This window comes from Tursiops truncatus, chromosome 12, assembly GCF_011762595.2.
Source record: "Tursiops truncatus isolate mTurTru1 chromosome 12, mTurTru1.mat.Y, whole genome shotgun sequence".
In the NCBI taxonomy this organism is placed as follows: domain Eukaryota; kingdom Metazoa; phylum Chordata; class Mammalia; order Artiodactyla; family Delphinidae; genus Tursiops; species Tursiops truncatus.
In genome coordinates, this window is record NC_047045.1 from 64,631,148 (window position 1) to 64,657,261 (window position 26,114).

At 37.0% G+C, this 26,114-nt stretch overlaps 2 protein-coding genes across 15 annotated transcripts in view; one reads left to right on the forward strand and one right to left on the reverse strand.

Annotated features, from left to right (window-relative positions):
• Nucleotides 1-4,846, forward strand: part of ECT2L (epithelial cell transforming 2 like) — a 74,831-nt gene extending 69,985 nt beyond the window's left edge. Inside the window, 2 exon segments of the mRNA XM_073789311.1 lie at nt 2,575-2,747; nt 4,431-4,846. Of these exon segments, the coding sequence (XP_073645412.1) occupies nt 2,575-2,747; nt 4,431-4,558 (301 nt within the window). The 3' untranslated portion in view covers nt 4,559-4,846.
• A 1,052-nt stretch (nt 4,847-5,898) lies between these two features.
• Nucleotides 5,899-26,114, reverse strand: part of REPS1 (RALBP1 associated Eps domain containing 1) — a 74,404-nt gene continuing 54,188 nt past the window's right edge. For 4 of the 14 annotated variants that reach the window (XM_019951699.3, XM_019951694.3, XM_019951693.3 and 1 more), the window contains 10 exons: nt 21,701-21,788; nt 20,813-20,914; nt 18,660-18,732; nt 17,226-17,344; nt 16,320-16,402; nt 13,802-13,987; nt 12,536-12,631; nt 10,722-10,870; nt 9,501-9,606; nt 5,899-7,195 (listed from right to left, as the gene is read on the reverse strand). In XM_019951699.3, coding sequence (XP_019807258.1) covers nt 7,127-7,195; nt 9,501-9,606; nt 10,722-10,870; nt 12,536-12,631; nt 13,802-13,987; nt 16,320-16,402; nt 17,226-17,344; nt 18,660-18,732; nt 20,813-20,914; nt 21,701-21,788 — 1,071 coding nt within the window. In that variant the 3' untranslated portion in view covers nt 5,899-7,126. The other 10 variants (XM_019951703.3, XM_019951698.3, XM_019951696.3 and 7 more) reach the window with 8 other exon arrangements.

The following is a 26,114-nucleotide window of genomic DNA, read 5'->3' on the forward strand; positions in this document are numbered from 1 at the left end:
AACTCCAAGCTCAAGTTAATGTGCCTGCTCCTTCCCTCCTCTGGGCCATCCACGCACTCAGTCCAAGTGGGTCACAAAACTAGAATTCTCCTTCATTTACCTCTACTTTCAATGCTGTCCCTTCCAAAGGAAAAAACCAAACATCTGTTTACCAAGCAAACACCCCTTTCAAAGCTACTTCTTCAAAACACTCCTGTAGGCACATTCCCTGGTCATTCAGATAGAATGGCAAAGTTTTATTATAGCTTTGAACATTTTTCTAAAATGATATGATGATTCTTATCAGTAGTAAAAATATTGCCAAAAAAGGGTCAAGGATATGGGTGAAGTTCTTCTGCCTATTTAAAGTGGCCATTCACCATATACAGCCCACCACACACCGATTTAAACGCACCCCATCTTTCTTGCTTCCCCTCTCCCTCATCCCTAGCTCTATGTGCTCCATTATTCTCAGAATAACCTATCAAATTGATCTAGAACATTATTTCTTATAAACTATGAGTAAATATGAAGCATCCCACTCCTTCCAGCCTAAATAATCACAGAGGTGGGAAGGAAATGTTTGAAAAAGGAAGTTAGCTCCAGTGGTTGGATGACCACTGCACTTCTATCTATCCACACACCTAATGTGACCTGCATTTCCTAACACGCTCCAAAGAGCTGAACCTGAAGTATAGCACTCCTTAAAAATGTTTAACTCCCGATCTAGTCCTCTGCCTATGTCACACACATGACTGTAATAAATAAACAACTTAAGTGCCTCACTAGTCAAAGTGTGGTCGGCATATCAGCATCACCCAGGAGCTGTTAGAAATGCAGAATCTCAGGCTAGTCTAGCTCTACCAAATCAGAATTTGCATCTTAATAAAATCTCTGGGTAATTCAGATGCACATTAAAGTTTGTACTATATATGTCAGAGCCATTATAATATAAAGTGGATTCTAAATGTGAATTATAGCAGCTTTTATTGAGAACCATCTGGAAGTCTTTGATAAAAATATATATGCCATTTGGCCAGTCAATCCTACCCTTGGGAATCCTGATAGAAATAACAGCACATGTAAGGAATTTGTTTATATGTAAGGAAATCGATTTATCCCAACATTGATCACAGTGGCAATTAAGAAAGAACAAATGAAAGGAGGAAGAGAGAGAGGGAGGGAAGGAGGGAAGAAAGAGACCTGAGCTTGTCAACAAAGCAAATGCCCATCAAACGGGGAAGAGTCGGATAAATCATGGTTCATCCACACTATTAAGTATCACTTAGTCACTAAAAAGAACTTGAAGTGGTTTCCATTGACGAGAAAATCAAGAAAAAATTCTCGAATAATACTTGAAACAATGGCACCCTACCTGTAAGTAGATGCATATACAGGTACATCTGTGAGTGACTACCTGGGCAGGTTAAAGAAAAGTGGAAAGATGTGCACTAGGGTGACCTGAGTGGAGGGAGGAGTGAGCCAAGCAAAAAGAAAAAGTGAAACAAAAGAACAGTGCACGAAAAAAGCTGATAGTATATTCTGATGTTACTTTAGCATTGCTGTAAAACTTTATGTGGATCTAAATCAACAACTTAAAAATTAAACAAAGACGATGAAGATAAAAAATAAGAGAATTCCTCTGAAAAAGCCAGTAAATTGACTCACTTCCTCACAGTAACTTCCTGTGGGTTGCTTGATGCTTCTCAGCAAAACATATTCTTTTTCAGTCATCCTCCATCAAAATAATGAGCTTGCTGTACTTGGCCATTCCTGGTGGGGGTGGAGATGGGGGGGGCTCGGTGGGGCTCCCTGAAGCTCCTCCCTAGCACATCACTTGATGCTCCATTGAGTACTGACATGAGATAACCCATACTAGAGTACAGTGAAACCTACTAAACACTGTGACCTGGGTCCACCAACAGAAGATACTAGATGGAGGTTAGGGACACAATATTTTGCCTGCTGATAAACATGCCTACCGTTGACCATGGTAGCAACCCCTGTGGAAATGAAGAGCTACTTAATTCCAGCTTTTCATACTTAGCAATTTTCCTCCAATCAAAATTAGAAAAATCCCTATTTCCTACTTAGTGAATGCTTTTCTTTCCCCTGCTTCCTACTTAAGACACCTTGCACCTTACTGATTCTTGTGCTTTTTTCTAACCCAACGTGTTACCCTTAAAGATGAAACCAAACCAAATGAAAATGCATTTTCCCCAGATTGCCTAAATACATCAACACGAAATACCAACCTTCTGACAAAAGTTTAAAAACAGAGCTTTAACCTGATTCATGTCATCAAGTTGGGAAAGTGCAGTGTTCATTTTTCCTGCATTGATTGGATACTTGTCCAATGGATAAGCTCAAACCATTTCACCAGGAACCTTGAGGCCCACCCACATGACTGGTCTGAGAGACAGAGGGACTATTCACACCAGGAGGAAAATATACAGAGAACTTCAATAAGCCATTCAAAAGGTCTGAGGTAGGGAAGAACCTTGACTATCAGCTTATGAGCGTAAAGATGGTGAACCGTGTAACAAAACACGTACGTAAAACTTCTAAAACTGCTCCTTCTCTTTTTAAACCCAGGCTCTATGAACATACCTGTGATCTCAGTCTTTTCCTCTTCAACGATGCACTGCTTGTTTCTAGTGGGGGCACGTCTCATACTCCGTTTGAAAGGACTTCAAAATCAACCTACCAGTTCATTGCATCAGTGGCCCTTCACAGACTACTCATAGAAGATATTCCAGATTCCAAATGTATGTACTCTTTTCCTCCCAAGAGTTAAATACCTTTAGAAAGCTACATTATATAAAACATATTAACTATTAAAATAGAGAAGCAGGACAAGAACTAGAATTTGACAGCTTGCAAATAATTTCCCAAATACTTCTAGGGTCTCATTAATGTAAACTTTCATCTATCTCTAAAATAGCAAAAGAAAGGAATGCTGGCATTGTCAGACACACACCCTAGACATTAAGAAAACAGCTTTCAAAAATCACAAAGGGGGCTTCCCTGGTGGCGCAGTGGTTGAGAATCTGCCTGCCGATGCAGGGGACACGGGTTCGAGCCCCGGTCCGGGAAGATCCCACATGCCGTGGAGCAACTAGGCCCGTGAGCCACAACTACTGAGCCTGCGTGTCTGGAGCCCACGCTCCGCAACAAGAGAGGCCGCGAGAGTGACAGGCCTGCGCACCGTGATGAAGAGTGGTCCCCGCTTGCCACAACTAGAGAAAGCCCTCGCACAGAAACAAAGACCCAACACAGCAAAAATAAATAAATTAATAAAACTCCTACCCCCAACATCTTAAAAAAAAAAAAAAATCACAAAGGGAAACACAACCCTACATCATTGTGAAGGATTCTTTGAAGTAGTCTGACAGGAGAGCTGGAGTCCTTAACCATTACTCTATTTTGCTTGAGGATGTTACAATTTTAGGTTTTTATCTATTATTTTTCCATTCTACTAGGACTAAGTGATTTTTGCAGATCTGACTGTACCTCTTCCTCCGTAAGATCGTATTTAAGAGTTCTTCTATAAAGGATCGATTTGTAAAGGGTATTTAATAACAAACATTTCATTCATAATAATCTCAACAGAAATATCATTTGTTACAAAAAGAAATCCTACTTAAACCTACTGTACCTATTTTTAGTTTTTATCTTACATTCTACTTCCCAATCTTAAAAGGATCCGTATCTCTTTCCTATATTTCTGTTAGGCCAGGCAATCTGAATGTAACACCTCTCATTCCAATATTCTTCACTGCATGTGAAGGTAGAACTTAAGGTTAAAGCCAGAACCAAGATCTTAGAGAAGGAATTTATCTAAAAAGGTCTGCTTCCCATTAGCTTCAGCTCCATTTAAAATCTGAGGATGAGAAAAAATGAACATTAAATGTGGGAATAAACATTTCACCTAGAAGACAAACTCAGCTAAGAAGGGTTAGTTACCCATAACATGTATGACACGTCTCCTTTCACCTCCTCTTAATCAGTTATGCTGTATGTCAGAACATCATAATGTTAGCTAAAAGTGGGCATTCAGCTAAGTCACTGGCTTAATTCTGTCCTGGCCTCATACCAAGGCAGCCTAGGTCTAGCTCTCAGCATTTCTTATCTACAGTTAACTCTTAGTAAAGACCTTTACTGGTCCCAGTACCTTCTGGAATTAAAGAACATTGCATCGTCTATCACTTAGTCTTTAAAAATAATTGCTAATTATAATTAAACAATGATAAAGACAAGACTATTTTAGACTATATTTGAATAATTCAGTAATTTAGGAAGTTATTTTCTAAACTGGATTTGTATTTGTTTGAATCTCTTTTTAATTTTCAAAAAATTCTTCAAGATGACTTGAATTTTAAAACATTTTCTCCTTTTGATTTTTACCTGCAAAGACTAATTAGTGTACCTCAAATGTTTTGTTTTTATAGATATCAAGAATGCATTTATTCTTCAAGGTCCAAAACATGAATGGATTTGTGCTACAGAAGTTGAGGATGATAAATTCCTGTGGTTGTCAGTACTCCAAAATGCCATCGAAAGTAGTATGGAAAAGTGAGACTGGACTTAAAACACTGGGAGTTCCAACCTGCCCTGGCAAAGACAGACAGCATGTTATTTTCTGTTCCAGAAGATCCAGTAAGGAGCAGAATGATTATTTGTCATGGATGATGGGAGGATGAACTAGGATGACCCATAAAGCTCTTCCTAACTTTTAAACTTCATCATCTATGCTCAATTATGTGAAATGCACAGTACGAAAAATTTGAGTACGATATTTTGAACCACTTCTTTTGGTAGTTATTTTTCATGAACAGTATTATTTAGAGTAATCTGACTGACAGAACCTAAGACTGAATAAGGATATTGGGTATTTAAAGTTTTGTTTTCTGATCTAATGAAAAATAAAGTCATAATGAAAAGTGTTTCTTAAATGATCAGAGAAATGTCTTTATCTGTTGGTGATTTACCAATTATCTTTAACATTTTCATGAAATAGTTATGGATTTAAAAAATATGTATAAGAAATATAACTGGGGGCTTCCCTGGTGGCACAGTGGTTGAGTGTCCGCCTGCTGATGCAGGGGACACGGGTTTGTGCCCCAGTCCGGGAAGATCCCACATGCCGCGGAGCAGCTGGCCCCATGAGCCATGGCCGCTGAGCCAGCGCGTCCGGAGCCTGTGCTCCGCAGCGGGAGAGGCCACAGCAGTGAGAGGCCCGCATACCGGAAAAAAAAAAAAAAAAAAAGAAATATAACTGGTACTTTATTTAAAAACTTGTCAAATATATCCTTAATATGAATGTACTCCTCCAGAGAGCATTAAAAATATACCACTATACAGTACTAAAAATTTTTCTGTAACTTTTAAGTGGTCTTTTGTTGCAAAATTAAATTCTTAGACCTTCCAAATAAAAAGATTAAAAAATTTGTTACACTGTTAAATTAGAAGGCTGTTTGGCAGGGGGTGTGGGGAGGTACCTTTTAAAAAACAAAACTTGCCTGTAATGGAATTTTGCTGAGTAAAAAAATGAAGAAATTAAGACAACTATTTTAAAACAGAGAAAAATAAAAATAGGTATTGAGTAGTTTTCTGGGCGTTTAAAGCCTTCATTTAATTATTTAATAAACTGAAGCTATAACCTGTTAGCCACTTTGAAACTTTAGCTGATATATGCAGTAGTAAAAATATTTTTACTTAATAATGGTAGATAAAGTTGTATTAATATAGGAAGCTTTTGGTTGTCAGTCTCCTTTTTGCTTCAAATTCTCCTTTAAGGAAATGAAATTTACTAGTACAGTCTAGGATTGTGAACTAGGCTATTTTAAACATTTTCTTCTTTCAACAAAATACAGAATTTTTAATTCTTAAAAATTTAAATTCTTGTTAAAAAATGTACAAAAGTTAAAATACTGTTTTTATTAGTGTAAAAATCACACTTTTGATTCTTTTATGATATATCCATGCAGCTTAACATCTACGATGCCACACACAGAAGAAAACGTTAAAGGAATATCTGCTGTTAGTCAGCAATAAATGCAAACTTACAAATGTGATCAAAATGAAAATATCATCTAATACAAAACAAATCCTGAGACGCTACATTATCCTGAATAGGACAAACTTCAGAAACCCTTTGTTAACAGGAAAAACCTCTCTCTATGGCAAAAGAATGAGTAACAAGGTAGCTCAAGATAAACCAGAAATCTTAAGGAATTTCCATTTATTCTGTGAATAATTAAGGTCCTCAGAAATTTTAAAACATTTTACTTGAAAAAACTTGTAGAGGCTGATGAGCATAAGCTTCTAATTGAGAGTTAAGTACATAAATCATGCAAAAAGTGGTGATGTTTGCAAGTGGACAGTACTTACGTTGTTTGTGGTGTCAACACTTTCCCTTTGCTTCTAGGGGACAATTTAAAAAGGCCTGTCTTCACAGTTAATTTGTAAGTTTACATGACTGCTGTGGAATTAAAATCTCACACACAAGCAAGTTTAGGTCACAGGTGAAACTGATCAAATTTTCATAAGGAAAACAAAATCTGCCCCCCAAGTTGATGTGGAAAAGTCTGAAAGTACCATGTGACTCTTGAAGACTGTTAATTATGGCAGAGCTTATGGTTAACGAATGCCTTATACCATATAGTTCTTTCAAATCAAAAATTAAATAGGAAATGCATTTTAAAGATTTTTGGATTCTTTACGTTAAGTACTAAACCTAAAGACAAACTGACAGTTTATTTAATTTTGTCTCCTTTTGTAAATATTTCTGAGTCTGTGCTCGAGGTGTAAATGAGAAGCCCGTTCTGTAAATCCAAGCAGTGAGCGGTTCTGGCCACATAAGTATAATGGACCAATGTTATGGATGTACTCCTAACGCTACAGAGCAACAAGGGTGGGCTGTGCCAACAAACACAACATACCCTCCACGAAGTCATCCTGACCCTTTTATTGTTGCAATTAAAAAATAAAAGGTACTTAAATACAGTGGTGAACACATAGGGCGAAACAGAATCATAAAATTTAATGTTGAATTAAGCAGTGAGCTGAACGTTTGGGTCTCCAAATTGGCTTTGAACCCAAAACCGCTTAAAAATGGGTATGTTCACAGTTAACGGCAATTGGCTTATAGGTGAGAGAATGGTCGAAGCTGTTCCAGTTGAACTTCCAGGGAAATTCTCTCCTCAAGAACATCCTGAAAAAGATGCAAAGCCAAGTTACGTTTCAACATGTATAAAAATGAAGGCACATCTAACAACAGCTCTGCATTCAGTAAAACAATTTAAATTTGTTAAGAAGAGGAAGGACAACGTCATATTTTAAAAGGATACTTTACTTTAGAAATGTAGTTTCTTTATATGTATGTAATGTTAAAATGTGATCTTAATTAAATCTTCATTTCTTAAGTCAGGGTAATAAAATGTTTTTTGTTTCATTATCAGAAAAGCCAGTATTTGCAAATGATAGTTACTGATGCATGAATTTTGCATAACCCCTACCCCCTGTAGTTAACCGTAGATGAATCAGTTAACACAGATTCTTTCCCCTGGTGATTACATCTGGTCATAACAACTCCTGAACCACCTTTTGAGTTTCAGTTTCACAATGAATAAATGTATTTTGTAATCAGAATTTCTAATTACTGTTGATTTTGAGCAGACTTTTCAGATAGCCCACAACTTCTAATTCATCCATTTTCCTTTTTCCTTTTTCTCTATCATACTAATAGTATAGTGTTTTAACCAGGATGACCTCTTTCTATTTGGTACCATACTTCCTATTTTCTGTCCTCAGAGATAATGAGAAAAGTGATTTTTAAAATAGCTCCTATATACATGTTGCTATGATTTTCCTTAGTTCTTCAGAAAAACATGCATTAATAAAACTTTCATCTTCGAGGTATGGTATTAGCAAGCTTGTCATGAGTTTTACATTCTTCCTTTACAATGGACCAAATTCATAATCATAGAACAGCTATGAATATCTTCTTTGATCAGAGAGTTATACAAGAATATTATTCCTTTAACATACATTTATCAAATGCCTAACATGTGCGAGGTTTTGGGGACAGAGACAAGATAGTTACAAATCTATCTAGGACAGTCTCAGTTTATCTCTGATGTCCTGGCCTATTAACACATCTCTCTCTTTTCTCTCGAAAGTACCTTGGTTTGGGGACTTCCCTGGTGGTCCAGTGGTTAAGACTCCGTCTTGCAGTGCAGGGGACACCGGTTCGATCCCTGGTTGGGAAACTAAGATCCCACATGCTGCGGGGCAATTAAGCCCGTGTGCCGCAACTAGAGAGCCCACGTGCCACAACTACAGAGCCCATGTGTTCTGGAGCTCACACGCTACAACTAGAGAAGTCTGTGCACCACAAAAAAGCGAAGTACCCGCACGCTGCTACAAAAGATTCCGTGTGCTGCAACTAAGACCGACGCAGCCAGAAAAAAAAAAAAAAAATGTACCTTGGTTTGAACATTATATGGTCACCCTAAACAGAAATGATTATGGTTTACCCTCAACAAGTTCAGTTTTACTAGGACAGAGAGACAAATGTGCCATAGATATGGACAATGTGATAAAGGCTAGATAAGGAATATGAAAAGAATGTTATGGGACTCAATAACTCTGTATTCATTTTACATTTCAATGGACTCTTTCCTCATCTTTGTGGTTTACAACCTTGCTACTCAAAGTGGAGCCAACAGTCCAGCAGCATCTTCATCACCTGGAAGCTTATTAGAAATCGTAGAATTCTCAGGTCCCACTCCATACCTGATATAAATCAAAATTTTCATTTTAACATGACCCCTAATTAAGCGTATATACATTAAGGTTTGAGAACCACTGGTTTATAAGGCATGAATGCTTAATAATGTTGATGAGTCATAAATGATTCTGGCTGTTAGCTTTTTTTGTAGGGATTCAAAGAAATCATGGTTAGTAGTAAGTAAGAAAAACAAACTCATTCCTCTCAAGTACAGATGACAGGAGTACACACTGGCACTAAGCACCATTTCTATTTAAGGCTTGTCTTTTCTACTTTAGAGATGATCTAAATTGCCCCCATCCCTCATCTTTAGATCTGTTTAAGTCATTTTAATAGAATCTGAGTTGTCTTTGATAAAAGGGTAAATTAACAATACTCAAATCATTTTAGAATTAGTGTGTAGAGAGTCACACATGTGATAGTGGAGGTATCCGAGGTCACAACATTTCTGCTCTTGGGTCTCATTATGAAAGTTAAACATTTTAGGAATATGATGCCTTATGTACATGTAGGATAAGGCAATCATACCAGAATTGAGTACAGGAAATTCTTTTTACTATTAAAGGACTCAAAGGCATATAAAACACTTCAGATCTACACTTCTCTTGCTACGTGTAAAGTTTCATACTAGCGTAAGAATTGCTGGATCTCCTCCAAGTTCCAGTTCAACACTAAGAGGCTCTGAGTCCATGGAACTTCCCAAATAAAGATTCAGAAACTACATTACCTTTAATTGTTGCTGCAATTCACTATTCAATCTGGCCAAAACTGTGTTGGTTTCCTTATTGCGTCTAATTGACGCCTGAATAGCTTTCTTATCTTTTCCAACAGACCTGAGAAGATAAAAAAAATTACCTTCATTTTTTATCTTTAAATTCTCTCCATTCTTCCCTGATCTCTAAACCCAGAACACAGAGGAAGCATCTTTGCCTTGTTAGCATAGCTCAACCTCACTTGCTCAGTTTTAATGCTCCACCAAAAGTATCTAAGCTTCAGAGACTTAATTATTGTAGTTGTTGTTTTAATGATTATTCTGTACAATCACCTGAGTTTAAGTCAGTCTAGAGCAAGCATCAGCAAACTTTTTCTGTAAATGGTCAGACAGTTAAGTATTTTAAGCTTTGCAGGCCATACCATTTGTGCTGAATGTTCTTCTTTTTTTTGTATCTTTTCTTTTTCTCCTCTTTTTTACAAAAATGTAAAAGCCCATTCTTAGCTCACGGGCCTTACAAAAACAGGCCATGGGCTGACTTTGGCCCATGAGCCCTTGTCTGCCAATTCCTGGTCTAGAACTACCATAGTTAAAACATCAGTGTTACTGTGCACTGTAATTTTTTTTAAAGGTTAAGATTTTAAAAAAAATTTTTTATTATATTTTATTTTTGGCTGTGTTGGGTCTTTGTTGCTGTGCCTGGGCTTTCTCTGCTTGCAGTGAGCGGGGGCTACACTTCGTTGTGGTGCATGGGCTTCTCAGTGCAGTGGCTTCCCCTACTGCGGACCACGGGCTCTACGTATGCAGGCTTCAGTAGTTGTGGCTCGCGGGCTCTAGAGCAAAGGCTCAGTAGTTGTGGCGCACGGGGTTAGTTGCTCCGCGGCATGTGGGATCTTCCCAGACCAGGGATTGAACTCGTGTCCCCCGCGTTGGCAGGCGCATTCTTAACCACTGCGCCAGCACAGAAGTCCCTGTGCACTATAATTTTTAAAGTCTGCTCCAGGATTTGCAATAGAGTGTAAAAGTGGAATTGGAATTGAACTTAATAATAGAAGGGAAAAAAGTGGGAAGAATATTCTACCCGCTCAAAAATGAGAAAACTCTCAAAGAGGAGCAGTGAAAGCCTATGCTCACCTACAGGACTAGTCTGACCATAATTCCTTTCAGTTTGATATTTTTAATTGCTGTGCTTTTTGTTTCTAGTAGTTACATGTGTTTAGGAATGGCTTTGATTACCTAGGAATAGAAGGTTGTGATGCAAGAACAGCAGCTAGGACACCTGTCTTTTGTGTATGTTCATCAACTTCTGGCCTTAATTCATCTTCTGATTTTAATCTCCTTCGAACAGGTTTAGGTGGTGGAGCAAGAGGTGTTGTGCCTTTGCTCTAGGAGACAAGAATTCCATTCATAATGATTATGCTTATATCATCATAATGATAATTATGAATTCCATTCATAATTTCTTGAAGACATTCACGGTTAGTTAGCACTTTGCCAACATCATATGGTTTTGTTAAGCCATTCATTCTCCAAAAATTAAGAGTCACCTGTCCTACTTTGAAACAATTTATATATTTGTGGCAACAACTGACTTAAATTGCAATGGGAAAGAACGTTCCTAGTGACACTACAATTGTAAATGTACTTACTAGACAAATTTTTTTATAGGGTGACATAATAAGCTCCTTGAGGCCCGAATTCTGTGACTCAAAGCTATCATATTCAGTTTTAACATAAATATGATACACTCGATATATACCTGTTCAATAACTATAAAAGTGAGTCTCCAGAAATATGCATCCATTATCTCCATAGGCTTTCCTACTCAAAAATCCTAAGATATATTATCTTAATGAATAAAACAATTTATAAAGAAGTGGAAAACTAGGCAATTCGCTAAAAATCCATCACTAAGATGCACAATAATTATAATTTTTGAAAATGAGTGGACATTTTATTGGTAACTGTGAATGTGTCCTCAGCAGAATCAAATATGGTATTCTGATATTTACCATAACCTGATTTGACCTGTTAATAAATAAAAACAAGAGTCAAATGCCATCTCTTTGGTTAAGTGCTATTTTTAATTTATTGCCATTAACTGACAAAAATAAAATTCACTATTAAGAAAACCACAGAACTACTAAATGTAGTAAAAATTAAAGTGTCCAGAAAGTAGAATTTAAGCACTTTCAGAAACACTCACTGTTTTCATGACTACTGGGAATGTCTTAATGATGACAAAAAAAAGTTACCAAAATTTTTTTCTCAAGGGGAAGTGTCCTGATATCTGTAATTTACTTTGAAATGCAAGCAACAGATAAGAAGGATTGATATAGTTAGAGAGAAGGATGGAGATATAAAGCAAGTATATTAACACAAGGAAAAACATATATTTTCTATTTCTTTAATTTTGTATTTATATGAAATGAAGAACATTCACTAAACATATTGTGACAGTCATTTCATGACGTAAGTAAGTCACATCTTTATGCTGTACTCCTTAAACTTATACAGTGTTGTGTGTCAATTACATCTCAATAAAACTGAAAGAAAAAGTATAGTAAATACTAATGGTATAATCAAGGTGTGGGTTTACTAATGTACAATGTAAAATTCTTTCAACCTTTCTGTATGTTTAAAACTTTTCATAATAAATTTTTGGGAAAAAAAATCATTCCTAAGACAGTTAAATAAAAACAGCACAGAGTATAACATTAACCTTAAAGGGTTGATAATTTTTCCCTATTATACTCATAACTGCAATAAGAGAAACTGAATATGACAAATAAGGAAGTTCTACTTTATATGTTTGAAAGACTGTAATAACCACATAAGATTTGAGAACCTGTGGCATGCATTAATACAAATGATAGGCTATCATCTCTATCTCTAGGTGGACTGTGTTCTGAGATGGACTAGGCATATTACAGTTAAAGGCAATGGAATGAGTTAGATCATCTCGAACTTTATTTCTAAGATTTTCAAATTATCTCATATAACTTTTCATATGCAAAAAATGATCAATATTTAAAAAGACTTCTGTATACCACATTGGCGGGAGCGCTAGCAGCTGTCTTTTCTTCAATTTTACTATCTGTTTTGGCAACTCGAAGAGAACTTGCAGGATCAGAAGCTTTTTCAACCTAGAGATGAATATATTATTATCACAAATTATATATAAGTAATATACATATATGAATAAATATACATGTAACAAATCAGAGAGTTAAATGTTTATAAAATATTCATTCTAACAATAAGAAACGTGAGATGAAGATGAGGGGGAATTTGAGAATACCTTATAAAATGATCATTCTCTACTACTAAAGGGCAGAGAGGGGAGGTAATAAATCTCTGAGGGGGTGGGGGGCAGCTGAGGGTGCAGCACTGTCTGGGAAGTTCTTTGGTTGGGGGAGGGGAAGCGTCCATTCCAGGCGAGTCAGTACCAGTACCCTGTACACACCTGCACTCCCCTTAGGCCCACCCTGCCTTCCTGGAGGTGCAGCCCATTTCCCTAGTAGCCCCAGGCCAGGCAGAAAGTTGCAGGATTGAAGAAGTGGCTAGTAGAAAACTTTCCATGGATCAGACCTATAAGAACACTTTGTCTAAATTACGCCAGTCAAACAATCAGATTTTTGGATGTGTTAACAGAAGATCAGTATAAACTGAAACAATCAGAATGGACTTCAGAATTCCCCTGTTCCCTCCAACTCCACATTTACACTTAGTGAAGACAGGGATCCCTAGAGAAGTTCTTGCTGCTAGAACGAAAGAGTCTCCCAGAACACTGTCTGCAAAGATTAAATTTCGACATCCTGTAGTCTGTTAAGTCTAACTAATGTGACTTCCTCTCATACAATCTCCACCAAATCACACAATCAAATGCTTAGCAGTAAGATGCAACCCCCCATAAAGTGACTTAGTCTCATACAAACTGAGTGTAGCTATGGTAACCATAGCCTCTTATTATACAGAAATGTTCACCAAATCACACGAGATGTTTAGCATTAAGGTACAACTCCCAGAACAGTGTTTTAGCCAAGACCAGATGGTTGTGTTTGTGTTTTTTCATGTGACAGCTACCCCTCACCCAGATTTTGATTCTTATTAAGCATTTTATGCAACCAGCAGGTATCTGAGGCCAATAAGAAATTGAGAAGCACTGACCTAGGGAATATAAATCCTCTAAAAGAAGCAGCAGCAGATATTTTACTCGCTGATGTCCCTTCTATTATTTGCTCTTTTAGGGGTTCCTCTGAGCATGATATGAGAAGATTCCCAGCAGAAAATTAGATAAGCCCTTGAAAACTGACCGGCAAGACCTCTGGATGTTTCTCGGTTTCATCATCTTGTTCTTCATTTACATTTGATGCAGCAAATACTTCAAATTGGCTGAAATCTGCAAAATTTGGTTGTTCTGGTATCTGCTGAGGTGAGGTACTAGTGTGAGTTATTAGGCCATCGGCATCCACCGGGCGATGCACGACGGGACCAGCAGCCTATATGAGGGTTTAGGATATAGAGGAACAGACATTTTATTGGTGTTATCAGTGTCAGAGAGTAGCCTTCTTTTTCTCTGAAAATTTATTTATAAGGATGCTCTTTTTACTAGCTGAAAATTCAGGGAGGTGAGGTACAGTAACATTTAGCTCTAAAAAACCTTAAGTGAAATGCTAAGACACTAAAAAAATTAAGATGACAAACCTCCAATAAAAAAGATACTTCTACAAAATTCTTATTGCAAAGAAAGGGCATCACAGGAGAGGGGAAGTTCTGGCCCTAATCTCTGATTCTCCCCATGCATCTATTTTTTTCTTAATTGGGCTACTGCATAATTGTTCATTCTTTAAAATAGCTATTTTTTTTAAATGTTTCATTTGTTTCTAAAAAAATTTTTTTTTTTTTGCGGTACCCGGGCCTCTCACTTTTGTGGCCTCTCCCGTTGCGGAGCACAGGCTCCGGACGTGCAGGCTCAGCGGCCATGGCTCACGGGCCCAGCCGCTCCACGGCATGTGGGATCTTCCCAGACCGGGGCACGAACCCGCTTCCCCTGCATCGGCAGGAGGACTCTCAACCACTGCACCACCAGGGAAGCCCAAAGATTGTTATTTTTAAAGTGTGAAAACCCGTGCTCTAGCTACTCTCTGACACTCCAGTGCACGTTTCTTCAATTTGTCCTCCACTCCTTTGCCAGATCAAATCTTCTAAAGTCTTCAATCGAAAAATAAATTTATTGAGTATCTACTTTTGGCCAAGCACTATGGATAGATATAATAGTGAATAAACAAGTAAGGCCCATCCCATAATAAAGCCTAGTGCAGGACAAGAGATAAATAAACAAGGGTTTAAAATACCGTGTGAGGAGTTTTATGACAAGGGAAGTAAGTACAGGATGCTACAGGAATAAATCTGAAGTCTCTTTAAAAAGTCCCTTTAAAAATTCTCTACATCCTATAAGAAAAATTCCACCTTCTTAGTATGATATAGGAGATGCTCTGCCCCTTTCCCACCTCTTTAATTTCCTTTCCCATGACTCTAGTTGTACTGAACTCAATGGTTTTTCCTTGAAGAATATGCCAGGCTTACCTTACACCTCTCTATGCCATTCCTTCTGGTTGTAATGCCCTCTCCCCAAGAAATACCATTTTATCTTTCAAGTCTCTGCTTAAGTCTAACTTACTTCATTTTACTTAGACCTTTTCAATGTGATTCCTGACTTTACCAGCTAGAAAAGCTGTGCCAAAGTATTTTATAAATATGTCTACTGCAGCACTTTTATTATAATTGTTGTTTACAGTTCTGTCTTTTGCACTAGACTGGTTCTTGAGTGAAGAGACCAACTCACTGGGTTTCACAGCTTAACACAGTAAAAGCATTTTTGTTGGCACTTTAGATAAAATAAATACTGGAATATTCAAATTTCAGTGTATTTGATGATTAGGAAACCATATTTTTTACTGCAAATAAGCAACTTCATTATAAGAATCTAACTCAGAAAAATCAACCGAACTCATTCATGTAAAAGGTAGCCAGTCAGTCACATGAAACTAAGCTATATTCCAGAATCTATCTTGGAACATAACAGTTTTATGCAGATGCAAACAACTTCGACCTGGCAGGGGGGTTGCAGAAGTCATCTAACACTTCCTTCACTGACACAGTAACAAATCCAGGGAGATGCAGGGAGGTTACTCTGAGTCACTGTTAGATCCAGGACATAACATGGACACCTCATATCTCCCAGTCCATTGCTCTTTCCTCCAAACCCTCCTTTGTCAAGACATTATCATTTGGTTCACTTCTGAGCTTCTTTCAAAAAATAAATCATTATTGGAATCCTTATCTTCTAAAATAAGACCTAGCTTCCCTGAATTATTACTATTTTTTTAATAAATGTATTTATTTATTTTTGGCTGCGTTGTGTCTTTGTTGCTACGCTCGGGCTTTCTCTAGTTGCAGTGAGCAGGGGCTACTCTTCATTGTGGTGCGCGGGCTCCTCATTGCGGTGGCTTCTCGTGTTGTGGAGCACAGGCTCTAGGCGCACGGGCTTCAGTAGTTGTGGCGCACGGGCTTAGTTGCTCCGCGGCATGTGGGATCTTCCTGGACCGGGGCTTGAACCTGTGTCCCCTGCATTGGCAGGTGGATTCTTAACCACTGCGTCACCAGGGAAGTCCCCTTCCCTGAATTATTAATAAATGCACATTAAGAATGACAATTATGTAATTCCTGATCTTCAGAATAATTCTAGAATAGAATCAAAGACCTAACAGACAAGTTGACTAAGGGGACTATAATAACTGATGCTTAGTAGTGAATACCTAGGAGAATTACCTGTGAGGGCTGTGGTCTTGGAGGCACTGCAGGAGGTTGGGCAACAACTCCAGCCTGTTGCTGTCCTGTATGAACACACAAGTCTTCTTTTTGTAAATATATAATTACTTTGCTAATAGAACAGACAGGCTGAATGAATGCGATCAAATGATAAAAGATTTCCAATACCAACATATGGTACTGGAAGCCACATATAACTTGTAAAGCTGTCTAGATGTGGTCAGGCCTCATGGCCTCTTCTCAGACCTCATCTCTCTTGCTCTGCTGCATGAGGCACTCTTGTCTTGCTCCTCCCTGTTTCCATAACACTATACATTCTTGGTTTTCTTCCCATATTTCTGATTGCTCTTTAGCTATCAAATATGAAGACTTCCAAATTTTCTCTCATTTAACACTTCAGTCTATTAATTCTACGTAAATGATTCTCAAATAATACATCACTCTTCCCTAATCCACAAGTCCAATTGGCCTGTTGATTATTTCTCTTTTTTCTCATCATTCCAAACGCATAATATCAAAAACAGAACATCATCACCCTCCGTCCTAACTTTTCTATTTCCACCAGCGTGACAACAACACGACCGGTCATATAAAAACTGAAACCTTTGAGTAAGTTATGACTCTTCTTTCTCTTTTGTCATGTAATTTAAGACCTATTAGCTTTACCTCCTTGATATCTCCACATCATTCTTTTAAAATCTCTTGTGGCATCTCTCAGGTTCCCATCGTTATCATTTGAACTCAATTTAGGTAGTCATTAAGAAAAAAAAATTCCCTCTCATTTGATACTTTTTCAATTCAAAGTTTTTCTTTATATAAGTATCAAAAAATAAGAGAAAATATTGTGTATCTTTAGCTTAATATATTTAATGTATTTAATATATATTATGGTTCTCTAACCCCTACCTGTGGTGACTGAAAAGGTCCGATTCATATCTAAAGACGACGATCTAGAATGAGAGGGCTGAGGCCTTGGAGGGGGAGGTGGTGGTGCAGTGTTATCAGGCGACATTCCTGAATGAGACCTGCAAAATTCGCCCCGTTACAATTGGTCATGCTACTGACATTGGAGCTTTTCTTTTTTCTTCTTAAGCATTCAAACTCAGCTAAGCAGCAAAGGATCTTACTGGTGAGACATTTTCTCCAGAGGACAGACGAGTATTACAACAAACAAACAGTGCTGTTTATGATGCGCACTCACAAGTAGTTATTTAATATAGCAAAGAATCTTCTTTATAAAGTATAATTATACATTCAACAAAATTTCAAAAAATTTAAAAAGAAAGTTAGCTATTAACATGAATTCAAGGTAGACTTCTAACCTAGTGTAATGTTTTTCCATTCATTTAAAGATAATATTAGTCTGAAAAGCTATTTTCAAAAAAGAGAAACTCTACTTTCAGATACGGTTAGCTTTCAACTTATTTCAAGTTTGGTAAGCTGAGGTAGAATGTAGCTCCACTGTGTGAGATGCCCGTTCTGTGTTACCACAGGCCCTCTCATTTTAGACGTGATTATTTATCCTCATGCTCAACCCTCTCTCGAGATTCACTTACTGGCCACCAAAGTCGTCTATGTATTCAGAAAAGAGTCTCATGGACTTTAGCAATCTGATCCTCACTAATAGGAATAAAAAGTAGACTAAAATCCAAACTGGCTGAGAACTCTAAGATATATGAAAAGGCAGCCTTTTGACTGTGTGAGCTCTTCAGAGATTCTGTATTACCACTCTCTCCATATATCCTCCGGGAGTGTGGCAAAAGGCTCTTACAATGCGTGAAAAGCGGGGGAGAAAGATGCTTCTGTCCTGTGCACAGTTCTGAGTGGACGGTGAAGCCCTTGTAGACAGAGCCCTTGCTTCCCTCACCCTACCCCACACCTTTTTTTGTTTGTGCCTGAGACGTTATGTATAATGCAGATCTTCAGGGTGGGTAGGTAGTCCAACACTGGGCTGTGCTTCCAGATGACATTTTAAAACACTGAATTCTTTTGGTACTTGCCCATAAGGCTATGAAAGGAAATCTGCACATTTCTTACTTAAATAGACTCTCAGTGATGAGCTACAAAAAGGACTGTATTCAACCACTACTGCCAAGAAATTATCAGCTCATTTTAAACCTTCCACAGAATACCATGAAGACATAACGGTTCCTTTTGTTTTCCTATTAAAGTTGGAAAGAATCAAAATCATTTCCCTTTTACATAAATCAGTAGGTAACCTAACAGCCTTTAGAGAAGTGCAGAACTGAAGAATAGAGAAAAATAACTTATACTTGGTTTTAAATATTAAAACGTTAACAAGATATTTTAATTATGCTTTTTATTGACAGAAACACTAACCTTTGACGAGTTACATTGTTCCCAATCTGTTCTGGATCCGAAGTAAAAGAGTCTGAACTACTGTAACCATCTGCTGATAAATGGGATATATGCTATTTAATAATAATCATTTATATAACTGAATTATTGTTTCAAGTCAGAGATATTCAAAGATTGGCTAACACGTTAACATTTCATCATAGTATTACTAACTGTAAAAAATTAGATATAAATCAAATAAATCATGGACTATTTACACAACACAATACTATGCACAGTGAACAAGTTACAATCTAAAAAAGTTATTATTTAATAATAGAGAAATATTCAAAATAAGTTACATGGAAGGAGGACAGGAAACAGTACATGTATTACAGTTTCATTTCACATAAGAATATAACATGCCCAGAATGAGGATTAAGGTTGACAAGGAATGCTAATCACGGTCACTCGTAGAATAGTGAGATTACAAGTAATTTTCATATTTTTATTTATTACATTTCTACAAGTGTGAATAGTTTTTGTAATGAAAAATTCATTTTTAAAGAATAAATTAGAAATATCTTAAGTAAAAAAGCTAACTTAAAAACTGTTAATGTAAAATTTTTAAAAATTTGACAAGGGAATAAAATGTGCTTAGACAATAATAAAATTTATGAAATTAACCAGAGGGTACCAATTTTTCACCTGAGGTCATATCATTTTCAATTTCCTCAAAGTCTTATGAAGGAGAAGAGAATCCCAGAAGAGACTAAGAGTTGTGAAGCAGTAAAGAAGTTTTAAAATAGAAACTCTAGGGATAATTTGAAGAAATACTACTCATACCTTTCAAGAGTGATACATTGAAGGGACTGGTTATTTGGTTTAGTTTCATTTCAAAATGTATCCCTTTCCTTTTTCTTGTCAAATCACTGAGAAGTTTACTTAATTGGTACAAGAAGGATGCTAAAATTAACGAATTTCCATTTGGATGTTCTAATAGGCATCTCAAACTTATCATGTCCAAACCTGAACTCCGACTCCCCCACCCCCCACACAAACCTTCTCCTACCACAGACTCTGTCAATTCCCAGTTGCTAAGATCCCTTGAACCACCCATGACCGCCCACCCCCACCCCTTGACATTCAAGCAAATCCTGTGGTCTTTTCCTACCAAAATCTAACCAGAATTTGACCACTTCTCAGCACTTCTACTGCTACCACCCTAGGCCAAGCCATCATCTTCTCTTGCCTGTATTGTTATAACTGTTTCCTAAAATGGTCTTTCCCTGTTTGAACTCTTGCCTTCTTCTGGCCTATTCCCAATACAGCAGCCAGAATAATCCTGCTAAAAAAGGAAGGTCAGATTATGTCACTTCTCCATTCAAAACCCTTCTAAATGGCTTTTCATCTTACTCAGTACAAGTCAGTCTTACACTGCTCCCCAGTTACTATTCTCCCACTTGCTACCTCTACCTGCCAAATTTACTAACTAGTTCTATTTCGGGCGTTTGCTTGCTGTTCCCAGTAAATAAGGCATCTTCCCTAAACCAGGGCTTCATATTGGCTGTTCCTTGTGCCTTAAACATCCTTCCTTCAGATAGTCACAGAGCCCAATTCCTCGTCTCCTTCAAGTTTTAACTCAAATGTCATCTTTTGTAAGGCCTTCTTTGATCACCTTATTTAAAATGTCACTACCTCTCCCCTTTCACAACTTAATTTTTATCCAGGGTGTTAATTATCTCCTAAGATATGAGTCCTTTTTTTCTGTTACCTTCCCTACAGAATGTAAACTCCAAAAGGGCAAAGATTTTTTTGTTTCGTTTTGTTTACTGCTGAATCCCCAGTGTCTAGAACAGAGCCTGGCACATAGTATTCCATTAACATTGGCTGAATGAATGAATATATGCACAATTTCTTGTGAGACAGAAAGAAAGGAGCTAGTGGGAAAGAGCCAATGTACAAAATCTGGCTAGTTGAGAGGGATGGCAAACAGGAGGCCTGCCTTGAAGAAGGTTTAGTGGCAATGGGCAACCATTTATTCATACAGAGGGTAGGGTGTTTAAAAGGACTGACTATTCTCCTGCATTATCCAGTGAAGATAATATTAAATGGTTATATATTTGAATTATTCAGACTCTAAGTCCAGACTTAATAAACCTCAAATGGAAGATGTAATTCTATCTTTCACTTACCTACAGTATTTCCAGAAGCAAATTTCACTGATGAATTTATCTTATTTTCTTCTGAAAGGTCAGATGTTTTCACAAGTAATGGGCTAGTGGGATTAGTATGATCTAGGAGAGAATTAATAGGTAAAAATACAAGATATAGGTATCTGAATTAATAAATTCATAAACCTCAGAGTACAAGACTTTGTTTCAATACTCCAAAGAAGTAGCAAGTAAATCCATGAAATGTAAGACAAAATAATATTTAATAGGACAAACATAAACCTGTTTATACACAATTTTGTTTTCTGCCACAACAGAAGATACTTTATAATGAAAAAGTCAATCTGCATGTTCATACTTTGTTAATTTTATCCCTGTAGGGCAATTAGTTAAATAAAACACCACACAAATGACTGTAAAATAAGTAATTTATGTTGTTGACTTACATAGAAAACAAATCTATCTGTGAGAGACCCTAACTAAAACATTTAATCTAAAATGAGGAGAAACTTCAAGAGTTAAAGCAAAATATACTATTTCAAAGTCAAGATTCACTTTAACATATACCTCTTCGGTTAAAATTTGAACATACTTTAAATGTAAATTCACAAGAATGATCATAAAAACCCACAGGGTATCAGAAAAGTCACGTTTTCCAAACGTCCTTATTTAAAAACTTTATAAATTAAATTCAGTAATTTGCTTTTAAAACTGTAATATAAATTTTAAAAAATATACAAGCACACACACACAGTACAAATATAATTGCAGAAAAAGTACTATGTTAAAAAAATAAGCAATTAACAAAAGAAACCTGAACTCAGAATGATTACCTGTGTATTTTGGTTTGATGCTAATCTAAAATATAACCTCCTAAACTAAGACACAACCCAGCAACAGCTTCCTTACCACTGCCAGTCCTTTTAAGTTCCATTTCCTGCATGTGGATTTTGCTTGGAGTCATACGGATGGGAACTGGATGAACAATAGCAGTATCCTACAGACAAATGGGAGGAAATACAGAATTTGTATTAAAAATGCCAAGCAGGTACCCTGAAATAACCAAAATTAAAAACACTTCAAAAACCGGTGGACAGGGTTCCTCATTCACACTAAGGCAAGCATGAAAATTAATTTTTTAAATAAAAGTTCCAGAATTATATTTTAAAAAAATCAAGTTTTCTGTATACACCTAATATTCTGATTTGTTTTATAAAAAGTACATTTTAACTTTGAGTGATTAAAGATTTGAGAAGAAAACTGATCTTATAAAAATACAATTCAAGACAATATTCAAAGGCAAAGTGTGAAATGATCTGATGAAGTTATACAAATCTGAACCTTTGAGGTTAAAAGGAACTATTTTATGAGAACCCAAAGACTAAGTAAAAGATTGAATTCATTTTCACTAAACTGCTCAAAAAATTTGACACTTTTCTTTTTCATATATAAAACAAAGTTAATGAGATGCCTGTCATATTGTAACAGTAGGCATGATACATATATTCTATAGATTAGTTCTACAGAACTGTTTAAAATTCATGCATAAAACTTCCACAAAAGGAACCCATTTTTTTAAGAGTTATGATAAGTAACACTCCTACTGTAACATTAATACTTTCCTTAAACTTTTTCATGACTATATTACATCTGATAATTCTCAACATAAGGCATGAGCGGCAAGTCTAGTTAGAGGAGTAAAGGAACTGACAGAATAAACTTCTGAAAAGAGTATAAGGCAATGTATGGCAGCCTCTCCAAAAGGGAAGGAAGAGAGAAAGGTGCATCTGGGTAGCCAGGGAGGCATGGCCCTGGGAGCTGAGACGCGCAGGGGAGGAACTAGAACGGGATCAAGCATTTGGCTTAACAGCAACAGACCAGCTAAAAAACATGCCTACAGGAGTTCAGCCCCTTCTACTAGGAGTCAGCTCATATTTTGTATGTGCTGCTGCTAAAGACTGAACTTGAGATCCTTAAATTTCAAATAACTAGTAATGAGTTTAAATTTATCATTTAATGTGAAGGATAATGACCTTTCAATTTAAGCTGGACGCTGTTTTGGTGACAGTATTAACACCACACCTCTGCAAGTTCTAGCATACCATCTCCTGTCTGACAGGTCGCCTTGGCTTATTCGCATAATCTCTAAATTCAACCCATTTATAACAAATGAATTCTTTACTGCAATTATACAGATAAATCCATTTACAGTAATTTCCTGTCCCTACGCCAGTGAGATTCTGGACAGGGTTATGTACTATTTAATAAACCTGAACTAACACTTCCCCTACAACTCTAAAGTTACAGTTATAAAACATAATAGATGGATAAAAGTTTAGATTTCTCACATAAGAATGAGTCATACTCAGGAAATTATTAACAATACACTCAAGATGTTGTTTGTTATGTTTATGGTTATGAAAAACATGGCTTTAAGAATAACTACTATTTTCTTAACTTACAATTTTAATAGCAGAAATAACTGCTGAGAATCAGATTTTAACATTCTAATCAGATTTTAACATTCTAACATTTAACATTCTAACATTCTAAATTATTAACAAAACACTCAAGATGTTGTTTGTTATGTTTATGGTTATGAAAAACATGGCTTTAAGAATAACTACTATTTTCTTAACTTACAATTTTAATAGCAGAAATAACTGCTGAGAATCAGATTTTAACATTCTAAGGCAAGATTAAAGGAGAAAGCATGATAGATTCATGCTTATTCCAAACCCAAAGCACACTAAGAAAAAACAAGCAAGGAAAACTTATTACATGCTTTAACTCATAATATTGATCTAATATATATTCTGTGTATATGTACATAGAGTCATATTTATAAAATTTGTAACAGATATATTAAGTAGCCTTTTCATATATTTCCAGTACAATAAAGGGAAGTCACAATAATGACCCCCCAAAAAGAAAATCATGAATGTTCTATTCATTCTCTAAATAATTTGCATAAGTTTCTGTACCAGCAAATCAATTTCCTATTGCATACTTCAGTCATATAACTAATTGTTGCTATGAGCCTGCAACAGCTTTAATCCAGTGGATCCTGCTACTAGTAGGACAAGGCAATTCCTGGAAGAGCTTTAACACAGATGACCAGGCCCAACCTCAGACTAGTGATCAGAAGCTCGGTCTGTGACTGTGACGTGCAGCAGAAGAGCAAGCTTTGACTTTAAGCATTTCAACACCCAGATGAAGAACCATAAATGCCTGTAAGTCTCTGGGTCCTGAGCACAAGATGCCAAAGTAACACTTTCTCTGCTCCAAATTAGCATCCCCATATTTAAAAACAGAGAAAAAAGTAAAGAGACTGACTCACAAGCTCTGCTCACTTTCTTCTAACTATTCAAATCACCCAAAACCTTTAGGAAACCCATTCCTAAACACTCATGGCACATTTGTATTATATATTTAGGTACTTGATTTTATACATCTTCGTACTTTATTGAATATTCTATTGTGCTCAAATATCTACATTTTCTACTTGGCTTAAATCTTACTATCCTGTCTGTCTGAAACCAGTCCTGTCTACTTGCTATTCCTGTGTCACTTAGTTCAGGTGCTCATCATCTCACTCTCTTTTTTTTTTTTTACATCTTTATTGGAGTATAATTGCTTTACAATGGTGTGTTAGTTTCTCCTTTATAACAAAGTGAACCAGCTATACATATACACATATCCCCAGATCTCCTCCCTCTTGCGTCTCCCTCCCTCCCACACTCCCTATCCCACCCCTCTAGGTGGTCACAAAGCACTGAGCTGATCTCCCTGTGCTATGCGGCTGCTTCCCACTAGCTATCTATTTTACGTTTGGTAGTGTGTATATGTCCATGCCACTCTCTCACTTCGTCCCAGCTTACCCTTCCCCCTCCCCGTGTCCTCAAGTCCATTCTCTAGTAGGTCTGTGTTTTTATTCCTGTCTTACCCCTAGGTTCTTCATGACATTTTTTCCCCTTAAATTCCATATATATGTGTTAGCATACGGTATGTGTCTTTCTCTTTCTGACTTACTTCACTCTGTATAACAGACTCTAGGTCTATCCACCTCATTACAAATAGCTCAATTTCATTTCTTTTTATGGCTGAGTAATATTCCATTGTATATATGTGCCACATCTTCCTTATCCATTCATCCGATGATGGACACTTAGGTTGTTTCCATCTCCGGGCTATTGTAAATAGAGCTGCAGTGAACATTTTGGTACATGACTCTTTTTGAATTATGGTTTTCTCAGGGTATATGCCCAGTAGTGGGATTGCTAGGTCGTATGGTAGCTCTATTTGTAGTTTTTTAAGGAACCTCCATACTGTTCTCCATAGTGGCTGTACCAATTCACATTCCCATTGGCAGTGCAAGAGTGTTCCCTTTTCTCCACATCCTCTCCAGCATTTATTGTTTCTAGATTTTTTGATGATGGCCATTCTGACTGGTGTGAGATGATATCTCATTGTAGTTTTGATTTGCATTTCTCTAATGATTAATGATGTTGAGTATTCTTTCATGTGTTTGTTCACTCTCTCTTGATCCCAGCAGTCCTTCACATTGTTGCCTGAACGATCTTCCCCAGCTACCTCTTTGGCGCCCCCATCTTATCATGGTACTTCTTGTTAGCTCCCAGTTAAGTTCAGATCCTTGGTCTAGGAAACAAAGATCTTCCCAGTCAGGTTTCAGCCACACTCTTCAGCTCCCCATCACTCCCCCATACGTGTCTACCCTACACTCTCACTGCACTGAATTGCTGCTGCTCGTGACCTTCTGCTTGCAATGTCCTTGTCCACTTCTGCCAATTCACGGTTTCAGTCAAAACTCATCATACAAACATACCCTCTTTTGTGAAAACTTGCCCAAACACACTGGGTTGAGTTAGCCCACAGTTCTCTGCCCACAGTTTTGTTCACGGCTACATATGATAATTATCAAAGTCAGCATATTACCATCAGTTTATAATGATTAAGCTGTGGTCTACTTAAGACTGGACTTGTTTTTTGACATCTTGATATTCCTAGAGAATAACACAGGCACCTGGAAGGGGGCTCCACCAAACCAACTGAGTTGGCTGGGCATAATCAGTGATCAAATGAACTCCCTTGTCATACCCTGAGTGAGTCAAACATTCTACAGCACTCAAGATCAGAGATAAGTCATGGCAGAGACCAGTGCACTGCACTTCTCGTCAGTCTAGAATTTCCTGGTGGAAACACATTCTACCAGAATAAGCAGTTCAACAAAAGTAATCAGGTTGCTGGAAATGAGATATCAGAAACTCAGTTTCATAACAATTCTGGGAGCCTAATAATTAAC